The sequence below is a fragment of the Spea bombifrons genome, chromosome 2, assembly GCF_027358695.1.
Source record: "Spea bombifrons isolate aSpeBom1 chromosome 2, aSpeBom1.2.pri, whole genome shotgun sequence".
Classification (NCBI taxonomy): domain Eukaryota; kingdom Metazoa; phylum Chordata; class Amphibia; order Anura; family Pelobatidae; genus Spea; species Spea bombifrons.
The window spans coordinates 37,808,936-37,826,173 of NC_071088.1; the positions used below are offsets into that span (position 1 = coordinate 37,808,936).

Genomic DNA, 17,238 nt, shown 5'->3' on the forward strand with positions numbered 1-17,238 from the left:
GCAACTACTATATTCCTTCTTCTCTAAATTAAATAAGGGACGGGAGAAATTTAGTCCACTGACTGTGTTACTATTAAGTACTGAATTTTCAATAACAGAAATTTGTTTTAACTCTGACTCACTACTCAAGTGCAGCTTGGGACCATTTAGGTCGCTTGCTGTTTATTTTACCTTGGTATGGCTGACCATTAAACCAGCCAAGTGGGACAAAGATACTTGATTTCCTAATAGACAACTGTTTAAATGACATTCATTACAATATGTTTTATATCACATGAACACATCGAGCCTTGTATTCTCACCCCTGATGCATAGTCTCCTGTGATCTGCACTTTCTGAAAATCTGGAACCGTCAGGTACAATGGAGTGGAGTCATCAGAATCATGGACAATCGTGAGTTCCTTCTCCACCTCAGGAACTTTAATAGCAATTGTTTTTAGACGCTGCAGTCTCTTCTTCCTACAGTGCAGAAATTAAAATAAGCATATATTTTAAACAATAATACATGGCTTCATGTAGGCAAGACAACAAAAGAATTTGGATGATCTGTGGTACCCATAATGTATTAAAAAAACTGCATTGTTGCTCTGTCTTTTGTAACATTGATGAGTTGGCCATAGTCTAAAACTGAGAGGTCAGAAGTTTAGATTTAATGAAAGGAAGTTTTACTTTACTGAGAGATTAATAGAGGCCAATACAGTGAGGGAATGTAAACATGCATGGGATAGGCATAAAACAATCCTGAATCTAAAGACAAGACCAAGGACTGGTTACTTCTTTTACATCTGGAGAAAAAGAACAGGCTAGATGGATATGATTACCTTATTGGCAATGCAACTTTATAGCATAACACACATTGCAAAACTTTAGACTTCTTACCTTTTTTCCTGCGCTTCCCTATTCTCCCTCAAAGCCAAATGATCTGCCAATTCATGATGGGCAATGGGGCAGTTCTCCAAAACATCAAAAGGAGATATGTCTTCTTTACTTTCCACATCGCGAACTTCTGTTGCAAACACTTTCTCGGCCAAGCTGCGTAGATGCTCACTGTGTTCTGGAGGGGGAAAGAGATTTTTTAAAGCTTTGCTTATTATTAATTATTATGATTATTATTATTATCCTTTATTGACATAGCACCAACAGACTGTCTAAGCCTATAATAAATACAGGCATTTCCCGCTTTAAGGACACTTGCGAGTTAGGATATAGTTGCGTATTGTGGCTTCACGGGAGCAGACACATAACAGCATTGACACCAGCACATGATTTCGTCTTTCAAGTGTCTTTTGAGCATTTCGTGTTTTGTGGTGGGAATGACCTGACGATTGTAGTGCAGTACGTGCATTGGTAAGTGAAAGAAGGTAGTGCCTCACTTTAAGTACATTTTCATTTCATATACTTACTCTTGACCCCATTGTGTGTGTATTTTGTTATTAACAGTAGTAACATAGAAGCTTTTATTACAACTCTTGTTGAAAGACTCCTTAAGTTTGCAAACTGAGAATCAGGAGGAAGTGGTTGTAGGGTGGTGCGGACAAGCCCCATTCACAATACATGCTTAGAAAATACTAGAAAGCTTTGCAATAAATATAATATATTTGCAATATTGAAAAGATGGGTAAGGGCATAATATTAATTAAAGTAATCAGGACTCGTTTTCAACAAATTTCATATAAATCAAGGCAATTTAGGGCAATGAGTTTGAATTAATTTTTATGATGCAATCCTAATCAATCTGGGTTCAGCTAAGTTCACTTCCAACAAAATGGGGTAGGCGTATAAACAGCAACTAGATTCTTTATTTCTAATTCACTGGACGCTTGTCGCTTTGTTCAATTGCTTATTAACACAAATAGCTATACAGCCAATCATATGGCAGCAACTCAATGCATTTAGGCATGTAGACGTGGTCAAGACAACTTGCTGAAGTTCAAACCGAGCATCAGAATGGGGAAGAAAGGGGATTGAAGTGTTTTTGAACGTGGCATGGTTGTTGGTGCCAGACGGGCTGGTCCCATATTTAGAGGAGGGCACATGGGGGGACAGGGACCAAGGTAGGGGGGTTTCAGGGTCCGCGGAACAGACCCCGCCGCAGCAACTCACCTGATTACCCACTTCTCGTGGGTACTGTATCCAGTTGAGCGTCCGGTCCTCTCCTCTTCCATGGCTGCAGCTAGAGGGCACGCGTGCACCTTTCACGCAACTTTATTGTTCCCCAAAATGTGCCGGCGGGAACACGCTTCAGTGACGTCTAGTATTACTTTGTTCATTGTGTCTTTTGATTCCCGTGTACCAGACCTGGTTTATCCTGACTACCTCCTCTCCTGTACCTGACCTTGGCATCTAAAGGGCTTCGCTGACTCCTCTGTGTACCTGACCTCGGCTAGCTTTTGGACTTTGTCTCCCTCCTGTGTACTGAATCTTGGCTTTCTCTATGACACTGATTTTTGAGTTTTATCTACTAAACGCTGCGCTCCGGTTCCTGTTCCTGCATTCTGGACTATTATCCTCTTCTCCCCAACTACCCTGACAGGGGGGCAATTATAAAATGCTACATATACACCCCTCACATTTTTGTAATATTTTATTATATCTTTTCATGTGACAACAAGAGCTCAGGTGTGAATAGGGAGCAGGTGTGTTAAATTTGGTGTTATCTCACATTCTCTCATGCTGGTCACTGGAAGTTCAACATGGCACCTCATGGCAAAGAACTCTGAGAATCTGAAAAAAATAATTGTTGCTGTACATAAAGATGGCCAAGGCTAAAAGAAGATTGCCAAGACCCTGAAACTGAGCAGCAGCGCGGTGGACAAGACCATACAGCGGTTTCACAGGACAGGTTCCACTCATAACAGGCCTCGCCATGGTCAACCAAATAACTTGAGTGCAACCTGCACAGTGTCATATCCAGAGGTTGTCTTTGGAAAATTGACATATGAGTGCTGCTAGTATTGCTGCAGAGGTTGAAGGGGTCAGCTTGTCAGTGCTCAGACCATACGCCGCACACTGCATCAAATTGGTCTGCAGAAGGAAGCCTCGTCTAAAGATGATGCACAAGAAAGCCCGCAAACAGTTTGCTGAAGACAAGCATACTAAGGACATGGATTACTGGAAGCATGTCCTTCGGTCCAATGAGACCAAGATGAACTTATTTGGTTCAGATGGTGTCAAGCGTGTGTGGCAGCAACCAGTGCAAAGAGTGCAAAGACAAGTGTGTCTTGGCTACAGTCAAACATGCTGGTCAGGGCCTACATGAGTGCTGTCGGCACTGGGGAGCTACAGTTCATCGAGGGAACCATGAATACCAACATGTACTGTGACATACTGAAGCAGAGCATGATCCCCTCCCTTCAGAGACTAGGCCGCAGTCGACCCCAAACACACCTCCAAGACGACCACTGCCTTGGTAAAGAAGCTAAGGGTAAAGGTGATGGACTGGCCAAGCATATCTCCAGACCTAAACCCTATTGAGCGTCTGTGGGGCATCCTCAAAAGTAAGGTGGGTGAGCGCAAGGTTTCTAACATCCACCAGCTCCGTGATGTGGTCATGGAGGAGTGAAAGAGGACTCAAGTGCCAACCTGTGAAGCTCTGAAACCCAAGAGGGTTAAGGCAGTGCTGGAAAATAATGGTGGCCACACAAAATATTGATACTTTGGGCCCAATTTGGACATTTCCACTTAGGGATGTACCCACTTTTGTTGCCAAGGCTTAGACATTAATGGCTGTGTGCAATGTCCCCTCTAATTCTTCTTAGGTGGTGTGCACAGAAAATTTCTGTATACTGTACTGTACTTATGTGGCACCCCCCCCCCCACACACACACACTTTAAAACTGCATAGCTTCTATCGTTAGGCAAACATTGACAGGGGTACAACATAACATTTATCATTATATACTAAGGCAGACATTGACGGTGGTACAGCATAACTGCTATCATTATATACTGAGGCAAACATTGACGCTTGTACAGAATAACTATCATTATATACTGAGACAAACATTGACGGTGGTAAAGCATAAATGCTATCATTATATACTGAGTCACCAGAATGAGGAATCTGCACACACACCAAAGGAACTCAGGTGCTTAACTGTGTCAGGAAGGGCCAGCTCCCCAGTAGATCAAAACAAATAAAGGCTCCAGGCACTCAAGGGTTCCAGCTCAGGCAGATTTATTAAAGGAAGACACCAACAACGTTTTGACCTCACAATGAGGTCTTTATCAATCATTATATACTGAGGCAAACATTAATGGGGTACAGCATAACACCTATCACTATACACTGAGCGACACCTCTCTTTTACTCCCCGTAGTTCAGGTATAGATTAAATAAACAACAGATGTAAATAGCATGTGCATGTATAGATCAACAGAATAAGACATAAAAACTCTGTATGTGCAGGTATACAATAATAATGTATTGAAACATAACATTGCAGGTATAGATCAACAGAACACACAAACCCAGCATTGCAGGTATAGAACAACTGGAAATCACATGTAAACTGAGCACTGAAGGTATAGATCAATTAAACAACACATGGAAACAGCACTGCAGGTATTAATCAACTGAATAAGACTTACAAACCCTATATTTGCAAGTATATATAAATACTTTGCAGGTATAGATCAATTGGAATTCACATAAAAACTCAGCATTAAAGGTATAGATAAAACCCCCTAAATTACCGGCATAGATCACAGGTTGCACACCCCAAAGGCCAGCCCTGGCATCCACATTGCCAAAATAGAACCTGACCAGCACCCAAATTACACACATAGGATGTGCCATCTTTGTCCCCAAACAGCCCAGCATAGTCAACTTTGTCCCCAAACAGCCCGCCCTGTGCCATCTTTATCCCATAAACATGCTACCTGTGCCATCTTTGTTCCCAAGGCGTAAACACCGTGCTTGTCCCATCTTTGCCTTTCCACAAATCAATTATACATCTATGATACACACAAACACTTTTACAGTCACTCACAAATTAACACAATCATTTATTCTCTCACTCTATCACACAAATTATTTACACATATTCATTAATGCATTCTCACAAATTCATTAATTCTCTCACTCATTCACACAATTCATCCACACACTAATTCATTCTCTCACTCATTCACACAATTCATCCACACACTAATTCATTCTCTCACTCATTCACACAATTTTTACACACATTAATTCATACTCTCACTCATCCACACAATTCATCCACACATGAATTAATTTACTGTATTGGCTCGAATTTAGGCCACACCCTCATTCATTCTCACTCTTTATTTATTTCAATATTCTTGCTACCCTCCTTTCTCACTATCTACCCTGTCCCCCCTTTTCTCACTATATACCCCCTCTGCCCCTCTCTACCTCCTTCTCACTATCTACACCCTTCTCACTATCTACCCCCCTTCTCATTATCTACCCTCCCCCCTTTGTAGTTCACTTACTTTGCAGAAGGCCTGAAGTGGGAGCGCAAGGCCTCTGTCTCGCTGCTCTGCCACGGTGCACGCTGCTTCACTGCTGAGCACCAAAATATGATGTAATATTCTGGCGCTCAGCATGAAATGCTGGCACCATGATCAAGACAGAGGCCTCGCAGAAGACAGTGAGAGGCACAGAGCGGTTGCTGAAAACGTATTCTTGAGCGACCGCTTGACGCCTCTCTCCATGTCAATCATGGCTGCACAAAAAAAGACGGCGTTTCAATTGGGGCACACGGGTAGGCACCTGCCGACGCCACTGGACTGGTTTGAGATGACAGAATGGCAACGGTAACTCAAATAACCACTTGTTACAATCAAGGAACACACAACACGTCAAACCTTGAAGCAGCAGAAGACCACATTGGCTGCCACTAATGTCAGCTAAGAACAGGAAACTGAGGCTACAGTTCTCACAGATTCACATTTCCATTCCCCATACTGCAGGGCAGCAATTTCCCTGGGTTGGTGAAATCAATACACAAGGGGGCAGCTGGGGCCATTACATAAATCAATACTAAAGGGAGGGGAAGGCTAGGGGCCAGGGACCAGAGAGGTTAGCCAGGAGATAATTCTGGGTTTTTTCTCTAAACTAATAGGCTAGCCTAGTATATATATATATATATATACGAAGTCGAACACAAAGAAACAGAGATTCTTCATGTTGTGCATCTTCCTATACGTTTATCCACCACCATATTTGTTTATTCTGTATTCGGTTTGAACAAATAAAATGTAACGTGAATGTTCGTTTTCATGTTCTCCCGAATACGAATACATAAGTATTAACAATATACTTAACAATAACGCTTACCCTAGCATTCCAGGTGAAACATTGCATTTTTCACATGGATGATGCTATGGCCACTTTTTTGGAAAAAACATTGTCAATATTATGAAAGGTCAAATTTCCTAAACGCAATGCTCATAGGTGCTTTGAGTAGTGCTTATAGGAAGTATGAATCTTCTAGGCAGTACTGATCTGTCCCTAAATGCTGTGTTCTGAGAACATATTAGGTAAGGTAATTAAAAATCTAGTGCAGGCTGCCCTTTGCAACCTACATCTACAGCCAGCTTAAATTAGTTTATTCAATAACTGAGCATACATTACATACAAGTGAAACTGGGACGCGGCACGGATCACAAACATCAGCAGCATAACCAAGTACATGCATACAGTTATAGCATTTGTGTACTGTCAAACAGTACACCTGACCACACATAAGATACAAAAAGAAGAGGAACTTCCTTTCCACAGAGTCTATGAGATTAGTCCAATCCATCTCTTCTGTGGCATCAGTGAATCCTGGAATCTGCTCAATTATGTCCTTGGCTCTGAAGAGCTTATAGATCCCCCTAAGGAGTTGGTTTCACTACGGTTAGCATTACCTCACAAAGTTGACAACATCCAGGTAAAACCAGGGTATATTCCAGTTGCAATGGATGGAGCTGTGTCACGTGTCCCATTTAAGGTTTCTCCAGAGGGAAGATAAGTTAAAGCGAGTCCTCCGCAAAAAAGATAAACACAAATGAGACTATGCCTAAAGTTGATATATTGGGCACACCATTTCCACCCTTGAAAGGGTTCTTGTACATGACTATGAGCTTTACTATGTTAATTTTAGAGCACATGGAGGAAAGGTAGCTAAAGACTGACACTCAATAAATCCTAGTAGAGAAAAGTCCACTAAGGGGCTCCAGAAGCTGCTCTAGGACAGTAGAGGTGGAGCTTTAGATGTTCCTCCCTGGACAGCATCACCTGCCTTTATTTTTCTTCAGCTGCCTAAACTCAGACCTAGACTTAGCCTAGACTTCTTGTCTGAGGGCGTTTTAACTTTTTATTTATTGACTTATGTAATGTCATTTCCGCAACACAGCACCATGGGTAAGACATAGCAAAGTAGTGCATCACATAACAATTTGGACTTACATAACAAAAAGGCGAGGAATGCCCTGCTTAAACAAGCTTGCAATCTAAACTTAAAATCTGAAACTTCATTCCAGATCCTCGTATTTTACCCATCTAACCAAACAGGAGCTCAAAGTCTCTGAATTCATTGATGGTGATTCAACTTCACATTTATGTACCTTGCGATGTATATTACACCATTTTTGACCTCATGTTAACTCTCCTATGCTGCCTTCTATTCCTGTTAGCTCACTGGCCTCTTTGATCACATCCTCTGATAAAACCATGGTAACAAATTGACGTGCATGTGCATCAAAAACCTATTAATATAATATAATAAAATGGTAATAAAAATGCAAGGGGATATGAGTCCGATGCAAATTAGAGACGGAAAGGACATACAAAAAAACAACATTGCAGCCAGTAGAGAGCAAGTGTATGTACAGTATCTTACAAAAGTGAGTACACCCCTCACATTTTTGTAAATATTTTATTATATCTTTTCATGTGACAAAACTGAAGAAATGACACTCTGCTACGATGTAAAGTCTCGATGTACGATGTACAGCCTGTATAACAGTGTCTTTACCTTGGCAACAAAAGTTTGGAAATGTCCAAATTGGGCCCAGCTAGCCATTTTGTCTCCCCGGTGTCATGTGACTCATTAGTGTTACAAGGTCTCAGGTGTGAATGGGGAGCAGGTGTGTTAAATTTGGTGTTATCGCTCTCACACTCTCTCATACTGGTCACTGGAAGTTCAACATGGAACCTCATGGCAAAGAACTCTCTGAGCATCTGAAAAAAAGAATTGTTGTTCTACATAAAGAAGGCCTAGGTTATAAGAAGATTGCCAAGACCCTGAAACTGAGCTGCAGCACGGTGGGCAAGACCATACAGCGGTTTCACAGGACAGGTTCCACTCAGAACAGGCCTCGCCATGGTCGACCAAAGAAGTTGAGTGCACGTTCTCAGCGTCATATCCAGCATTGCTGCAGAGGTTGAAGGGGTGGGGGTCAGCCTGTCAGTTCTCAGACCATACGCCGCACACTGCATCAAATTGGACTGCATGGCTGTCATCCAAGAAGGAAGCCTCTTCTAAAGATGATGCACAAGAAAGCCAGCAAACAGTTTTCTGAAGACAAGCACACTAAGGACATGGGTTACTGGAACCATGAGAGTTATATCTTTTTCATGTAAAGTAGTGAGTGTACAGCCTGTATAACAATGAAAATATGCTATCCCCCCAAAATAACTCACATGAAAAAATATAATAAAATATTTACAAGAATGTGAGGGGTGTACTCACTTTTGTGAGATGCTGTATATAAGCAATTTGGTTGACATGTGTGGTTGTGAAGCCACACTCACAGAGGCTAAACCTCCATTTATGAATCACAAATATAAAATATGTTCTGTAGGACCGCTAAGAGTCGCACACTGGAAGTCGGAGTGGAGTTCTCACTAAGCAAGTAAACTACTTCACTAAGTAAAGAAGCGGAACTTCGTAGGGTTGTGGTACTTTTTCAGACACAGTACTTGGTCTGGTTTCACAATAAGGCCTGCAAAGGATGAGTACTTTCAAATTGTGTTGACTTCCAGGTTGACCTCTTGTATTTAGTACTGATACTGGATTCCAAGATGAATTCTCAGCTGATATATATTTAACAGGGGTAAAATCAGTCACACAAAGTCTGTACACAGCAGTTAAATAGCTGGCATTCCTTACATTGAAGCAAGGGTGATCCTAGCATCAACACCCAGTGCAGAGTTTTTTGGGAACCATGACAGTTAAGAATATCATAACTAAGACATACCATACAAACTAATAATATTATGTGGTTATGAGGACTTAAAAAACTTTTGATGTGACCTGTTGTGAGCTATTTATGTAACTTGGTAAGGCATTTAGAAGACAACTGTATTTTATTTACACATTTCTGCTGTTGCTATAGACATTTTGTACATTTTGGTGTTTTTAGGATCACTGTGGTACGCTTGCTTAGAGGAGTAATGAGTGACAGAGAGGCCACAATCACAATCACCAAGGAAACACGTTCATTCAGGAATTGCAATGCACCTCACTCATACTGTACTTCCAATCATTTTAGGAATCCAAACCCTCCTCCTTTATATGAGATACCAGTGATGCCTAATGTTAGATATTTTCTTGTTGTGCCTTATGTATTGTTGTGTTGCACCCTACGGTATTTAAAGCAGGTCTTGCAGAAGCAATTACCTTGTATATCTGCACTGTTCTGTGGGTAATTGCACCCAAATGAATACCTCTTTAAACTGAAAACATGGTATTTTGCATGGATTTTTCTTTACTTTTGTTCTTATAAATGGGCCAATTACAAGAAGTAGTTATATTGCGTAAAGAGTATAAAAGTTGCAGTTGCCCCACAAAGGGAGCTCCTACTGTACTTTTGTATCCTTTCGGTATTGTCCTATGATTGCAAGGAATATGTATGTAATATTTGTTGCAAAAAGCCTCAAATAGTACCGTCATAATTTCTTCCTATGTTTCACCTGAGTAGTCACCTAGCAATTATCCCCTGTTATATGTGAAAAGGTTGTTTTTGCGACCTGGAAGCCTCTTGGCACAGAATGTGTTAGACGCCGCATACAACATAATACCATAAATATTTGGGGCACAAATGGTGTCAAGCATCCTTACACAAACCACCTATTGTCACAAAAAGTGCACTTTACTTGTGACAATAGCTTCACGTACAGCTCTTCTTACGTCAGTTACATTACCACCCCTTAGTGTCCAAACTACGGCTAGAAAAGGTGCAACTCAACTGTAGCAAATACTGGATTTACTGCATATAAACCACACTGGGAAAACTAATGGACACCCATGCAAATACCCTATATTTTGATCACTTACTATTTGTTTTTGACATATTGGAGAAGATTCCTGACAGCTCAGCAGAGGAGTAAGTGTACAGAGACCCCGGTACAGCGCAGGACTGTGAATCTGTGGTGGGGTATCCAGCCTCTTGGTGCCGTAATGTGATATTCAAACTTTAAAAGGATAGGAAGCTATTTCCAGCATAGGGTTAGAAGTGGCTGCCAGTTGAGCAGATGCAACACAACCCTTTCACTGCCAGCAGGTCTTGTAACACAGCGGTGGGTTGTGTTACCTGTGATAAATGTAACTTTAATGTAATTTTTAGCATATAGCAAGTTAATCAATTACTAATTTTCTGTACCTTTTCTGGATAATAAAAAGAAAACTGGTTTATTAAACAGATTGGGACATTAAAACTTTAGAAACATCAGAGGAAACTGCAATGTATTCTGGCCAAGGCTGACTATGCATAGCGTGGCATCTTTTTTTTTGGGGGGGCACAGTCAATGGGCTGGGTTACTGGAGACAGATTACCTCTTTACTGCACTGCAGCTCAATGGAGTGGCTCTAGAGGCACTATGAGATTGATGCCTAGAGGCTGTAGAATCTTTATTTAAAGTGCTGCACCAGGACATCATCTCCAGACACTCAGCACAGAGAAATGGGTCAGCCTCGGGCAGCAAGGCCTGTAAATACACAAGTGATTTCAGGTTCTTACGGACATAGAATATATTATGCACACACCAATTTACTGTGTAATGGAAATTGATAACACGGCTAAAAAAACAACAGAGCAGACCTAGGTGTAATAATTGAAATAAACCAGCTGGGATTACCCTTCCCACTGATGCAGGGGCGTAGGAACCGGGGGGGACGGGGGGGACAGATCCCCCCCAGGAAATCATGCGGGGGACCGATAATTGAGAAATCCCCCCCAGGGCTGTGTGAGGGAAGTGCCCTCGGTGCACAGCTGGCCAATCAGCAGCTGCAGCGTGCAGGACTGGTTGGGGAGATCACGGATTTCCCTAACCAGTCCAACATTAAGGGCACACTTACCGGTGTGATCTCTGTCACTGAGCACCGGGCGATGGGATATGACGTTTATATCCCAGCCCCGGCGCTCAGCATAAACAGCTGTGCGCAGCAGAACTGCACTAGAGCGGCAAACCACCAGAAGGGAAGGAGGAAGAGAAAGCAGAAAGGAAGAAGAGAAAGAAGAGAAAGGTAAGAGATGTGAAGAATGAATGGAGGGGTCTGATGTGCAAAACGAGGGGGGGGTCTGATGTGCAAAACGAGGGGGAGTCTGATGTGCAAAACGAGGGGGGGGTCTGATGTGCAAAACGAGGGGGGGGTCTGATGTGCAAAACGAGGGGGGGTCTGATGTGCAAAACGAGGAGGGGTCTGATGTGCAAAACGAGGGGGGTCTGATGTGCAAAACGAGGGGGGGGGTCTGATGTGCAAAACGAGGGGGGGGGTCTGATGTGCAAAACGAGGGGGGGTCTGATGTGCAAAACGAGGGGGGGTCTGATGTGCAAAACGAGGGGGGGTCTGATGTGCAAAACGAGAGGGGGGTCTGATGTGCAAAACGAGGGGGGGCTGATGTGCAAAACGAGGGGGGGGCTGATGTGCAAAACGAGGGGTCTGGTGGTAGATATGTGTGTGTGCATATATATATGGTGAGGCATGTATACGGGCAATGTCTATGAATGTGTATGGGCACTTGGGCAGGCATATGTGTGTGTATAGGGCAGGTGTGTATATGTGTGTGTATGGGCACGCGCATATAAGGGCAGTGTATGTGCATACGTGTGTATGGGCAGTGTATGTGCATACGTGTGTATGGGCAGTGTATGTGCATACGTGTGTATGGGCAGTGTATATGTGTACGTCTGTATGGGCAGTGTATATGTGTATGTGTGTATGGGCAGTGTATATGGGTACGTGTGTATGGGCAGTGTATATGTGTACGTGTGTATGGGCAGTGTATATATGTACGTGTGTATGGGCAGTGTATATGTGTACGTGTGTATGGGCAGTGTATATGTGTACGTCTGTATGGGCAGTGAATATGTGTACGTCTGTATGGGCAGTGTGTATGTGTGTATGGGCAGTGTATATGTGTATGTGTGTATGGGCAGTGTATATGTGTGTATATTAGGAGTGTATTTGTCTTATAGTGTATACGTCTGTGTAAGTATGTTCAAGGGCAGTGTATATTTATGGGGAGGCATGTGTGTGTGAGCAGTTTATGTATGCTTGGGCAGGCGTGTATAAGGGTAGTGCATATGTGTGAGTACTGGCAAGTGTGTATGTGCAGGCAACTGCAGCGTATATGTGTGTTTTTGTGGGCAGGCATGCGTAAGAGCAGTGCATATGTGTGTATGAGCAGGCATGTCGTACTTAAAGGGAAGATTATGATTCCCTGTAACACATGTTTAACTCAGGGGCGCCTAGGGTTAAATCCAGGCCTATTTCTGGTTAAAATGAGTGTGTGTGTCACTGTATGTAGCATTTGGACACAAGAGAATATTGCGGGGTGCTACTTGGTCTAGGGCATCACTAATACAAAGCGCCACGTGTTAAATCTAGGGGTAGGCAGAGTAAGTGAAGGATGTGTTTGAATGCGTGTCTGGGTGTGATAGCGTATGTTTGTGGGTATGTTATTGTGCACATCTGTTTTTGTGGGTATGTTAGTATGTTTTCAGGTGTGTTATGGTGAACATGTGTCTAGGTATATTAGGGTGGGAATCTTTTTTGGTGTATTATTATGTGTGTGTGTGTATGTTGGTGTGTATGTGTGTGTATGTTGGTGTGTATGTGTGTGTATGTTATTCAAGTGTCTAAGTGTGTGGATATGTTCCTGTGTGCATGACGCGTTAGGAGTCTTAGATGGTTCCTTCAATACATCATAGTAGTCTCTGTGGCCGTGTCCAGTGCGGTCCATCTGTGGTTGTAAGATTTTTCTGTTTCTGTGGGAATTTTCTCCCATTCATCTAGTAGAACGTTTTATGAGCTGAAGGTGATAAACCAAGACATTTTGGACAGCACTATGCTTCTAACTTTGTGGGAACAGTTTTGGGGAAGGTCTGTGCCCCAGTGTACAAAACAAGGTCCATAAAGGCACGATTGCAAAAATTCCCCACAGAAACTCTCCAAAATCTTGTGGAAATCGTTCCCAGAAGAGTGGAAGCTGTTATAGCGCCAAAGGGGGACCAACTACATATTAATCTCTATGTATTTATAATGCAATGTCATAAAAGTCCCTGTTGGTGAAATGGTCAGGTATATCCTACCAGTAAAAATGCTATCCCCCCCAGATTTTTAGGGGTTCCTACGCCCATGCACTGATGGTGTAAAAGGTTTGTTCTCACATTGGTCCAAAACTGGAAAAACAGACAAAAGCTGGGGGGGGGGTATCCATCACCCATGAAATATCTCTTGAACTTTTATCATACGAGACACTAACAAAATAATAATCCATTCCCTTATTATATCATGTCTGTCTGGATTATTGCAACTCTCTACTAATCAGCTTTCCTCTCTCCTGTACTGCTTCATTCAAATTCATCCTGGAACCACAATACTAATTGTCTTATCCTGTCACTGTTCAGCTGTTCCCCCACTATGTTAGTCACTCGAATAGCTTCCTATACCACCATCCAGAATTAAACCCACGGCCTTGACCTAAAGAGCTATTAACACCATGCACCCCATTTAGCTCCCCAAATGCTCACTTAAATCCACCTAACTAAAAATGCAATCAATGCTCAAATATAATGGGGCAAGCCTTGAAATTCTCATTTGATTGATTGTAGGAGTGCACAGCTACTAATATACAAACTACATTCAGGAAGCTAGAACTATTTTTGTAAGATAGAAAAATAGATTTTATGGGCTACACACTTTCTACTTTTCTAGCTAGCATTTCTCATATACAAGAGTCTGCTGGTAGAACTGTGTGGGCTTTTTATAAACAGGAATGCACCTATAACGCCTTTGGGTAAAGTTACATCCTATTCAGCAGCTCAAACTGAAGCTTGTCAGCTGGCAGCAAGTAACATTGTATAGCTGTTTGGGATACAATCATAATTAGCACAAAAATGATAATTTAAGTTGAAATTAAAAAAAGGACAGGTTTATTCACATAATCGCTGTTATGGTCTTATAAAGTGCCATCATATTCCATAGTGCTGTACATTGGGGAAATAGGACATAACGGATAGCGTATAACAATTTGACTTACAAAAACAAGAGGCGAGGAGGACCCTGCTCAAACTAGCTTTCAATCTAGAACAAATTAGAGCGTATTGCACAAGAGGTAAAGGTGCCGTTGTTAGGGATGTACCAGCCACATTTATCATCCTAAGGCAGGATAAGCACTAGGAAAGGTGATCTAAAAGAAAGATGGGAGGAGAGGAAGGGCCTTAATACATAGGTTTGCAGGTGTCCTCAAAGTGGGTTTTAAGCTATTTTTGAAGGACTGAAGGCAAGGGAAAAGATGGATAGGGCAGGAAGGCACTTCAGAGGATAGGTCAGCCCTTAAGAAATCTTGCAAGCATTCATGAGAACCAGAAATCAGAGCAGAGGACAGACGAGGATAATCAGATGGGCAGAGAGGGAAGGAGTGTACTTGGAGATGAATGAGCTTAATCACTAAGATGGCCCCGAAACACATCTGATATGACTAGACACCATGCAACCCAAGCAGAGGAAGCTCATTATGAAATGTGTAAAAAAATAAACTGAAGCCCTTATTGTAATCCATAAGGGTATATGTGACTTATTTTAAGCTGTAACATATTTCATAAGCTTTGTTAGAAATAAACCATGCATACCACCTCCCCCCACAAAAAACAGTTCTAGTGAGTGCTGCTAAAAACAAAACAAACATTAAAACAAGACACTTGCAAAAAATGCAAATTTGACATTAGTTTATTGCATATGAGCCTCAAAAGTTTGGTTTTTTTCCCCCACACAACATGGCATACATTTGTTGCAGAGAAATTAAACAGCTCTGTTCACAGGACTTTGGTACAATAAAAGATTGGTGTTTATTTTTTAAACCAGGACATTGAGATCTCAAGCCACACCATTGATTTGGAATAAGCTACAATAAAAGGTACCTACAGATATGTTTCCCACGTCTGTTAAGATCAGATGAGCTTGGTCATTAAATGTGCATTCGACCAGGCAGCTGAACCAAGTAAATGCAAGCGAGTGAAACATCCTTCTTGCATTTAATGTGTTTCTGTATATCTATTTTTTGAGCATGTGTTTGCCATCAAACTGATGTGGCTTGAATACAAACCTCATTCAATAGACTAACTGGCAATGATCACAAAATATAAAATAAAAATTGTATGATCACACATATACATGGTTACCTAAATGTACTTTGTTTCGGTAATCATGGCAATGTAACAGTAACTACAATGTGTGCGGTAGTCCTCTGCCAATGCAGAACCCAATAAAACACAAGTACATTCTTATTTTTGTTTGCTTGATTCCAAATCCTTAATATTGAACCAGAAATGTGTGTTGATATTAGAGACTTACAGTTCAAAAATGTTTTACAGTGTGGAAATTATATTCTGCCAATATACAATTAGATTTACTGCATGTTCAGTGACTTGTCTATGCCATATGGTTGCATTTCTTTATATGTATGAAGACACACATCTGCCATCTCTATCCAATGTGTGTGTCATAACTGATCTCACAAACTTGTCAAATAGGGACATAAGGATGAGAACACTGCAAATAAGTAACAAAGAATGGTGACACCACTTTTGTTGACAATACTTATTTTGGCATATAGTATTCATCTAAAACACTATTATTTGTTCTAACATTATGTTTGAGGGTCACAAAGCTGTGGTTGAGCCAATCTGTAGTATAGGACAGTACAAATTAGAGATAGACATCTATCCCAAGGACGTACTCCCAAGGGCAATATGGCAATATGGTAAAATGTCATCTTCTATGTTAAACTGTACATTCTTGGGACATGGAGACTTGAACTGGAAAATCAAATTAATCTGTTGTACATTTGAGTTTAGAAATCCTGACTAATTTCAATAAACTTTCTTTGACCTCTTTATGATCAATGCATTTTATATAATACTCTATCTGCGCTACTGCAAACAGAATTTCCCCAACAATTCAAGTTGTTGCAATAATTGAGGTCTGCAGAGAAAGGGCTTTTTAGCATATAAAAATTGTTTGAAAACCCCTGATGTGAAAGCAGCAGCTTGGATGATCATTAAAGCTTCACATTAAAAAGATCAAGCCCTGTTATTTAGCCATACATAAAAATACCACTACATCCATAAACCAATAACAGCATCCCCATTCATTTTAATTGTAATTCTGTTGGTGTGGTCTGTGATACGTAAATGCCCACCAAAAGTAATACAGTCACGCATCCCATACAGTATGTAACATTTACATACACCAGGCACATTGGAAAGTGGCTGTGCTTTGATTTGCTCTGTCTTTTTGTCATATTGGTCCACAGTACTTAACTAGCTGCAAAACGCTTACCAAATTGTGCAACCCAAGTGATTGAAAGGGTTAATACAGCACTTCAGAGTAATAATTGCACATAAGAAAAGACACCTTGTTACATAAAATATTATACAGAAATCCAGCGACCTGTGTTAATTTCCTATAGGGGTTGAACTTGTATCCAACATTTAGGAGACAAGATGATATGAAATGGATATGTACGCAAAACTTCCATTTATAAACAGTCAAAAGATAAGAAGTAGCAATTTTAGACGTTGTTTAAAAAACAGGTAACACGCAGTTCATATTTCTTTTTCTGTAACTCTGTGGTTGCGCAAAAGTTTGGTTTACGATAAACAAGAAGGAATTCTAGGAATCATCCTTGTATTTCAGATATAAGCACACATGCTACATCACCTTTTAAATCACAAATTAAAAATACTGATTTCATTCAACACCAAGACGACTGTGC

At 41.3% G+C, this 17,238-nt stretch overlaps 1 protein-coding gene across 2 annotated transcripts in view; it reads right to left on the minus strand.

Annotated features, from left to right (window-relative positions):
• Positions 1-10,382, minus strand: part of AMPD1 (adenosine monophosphate deaminase 1) — a 30,709-nt gene extending 20,327 nt beyond the window's left edge. For both annotated transcript variants that reach the window (XM_053457564.1, XM_053457565.1), the window contains exons 1-3: positions 10,296-10,382; positions 880-1,054; positions 303-459 (exon numbers count right to left, since the gene is read on the minus strand). In XM_053457564.1, coding sequence (XP_053313539.1) covers positions 303-459; positions 880-1,054; positions 10,296-10,311 — 348 coding nt within the window. In that variant the 5' untranslated portion in view covers positions 10,312-10,382. The remainder of the gene's footprint in view (positions 1-302; positions 460-879; positions 1,055-10,295) is intronic.
• Between the last annotated feature and the right edge of the window lie 6,856 nt (positions 10,383-17,238).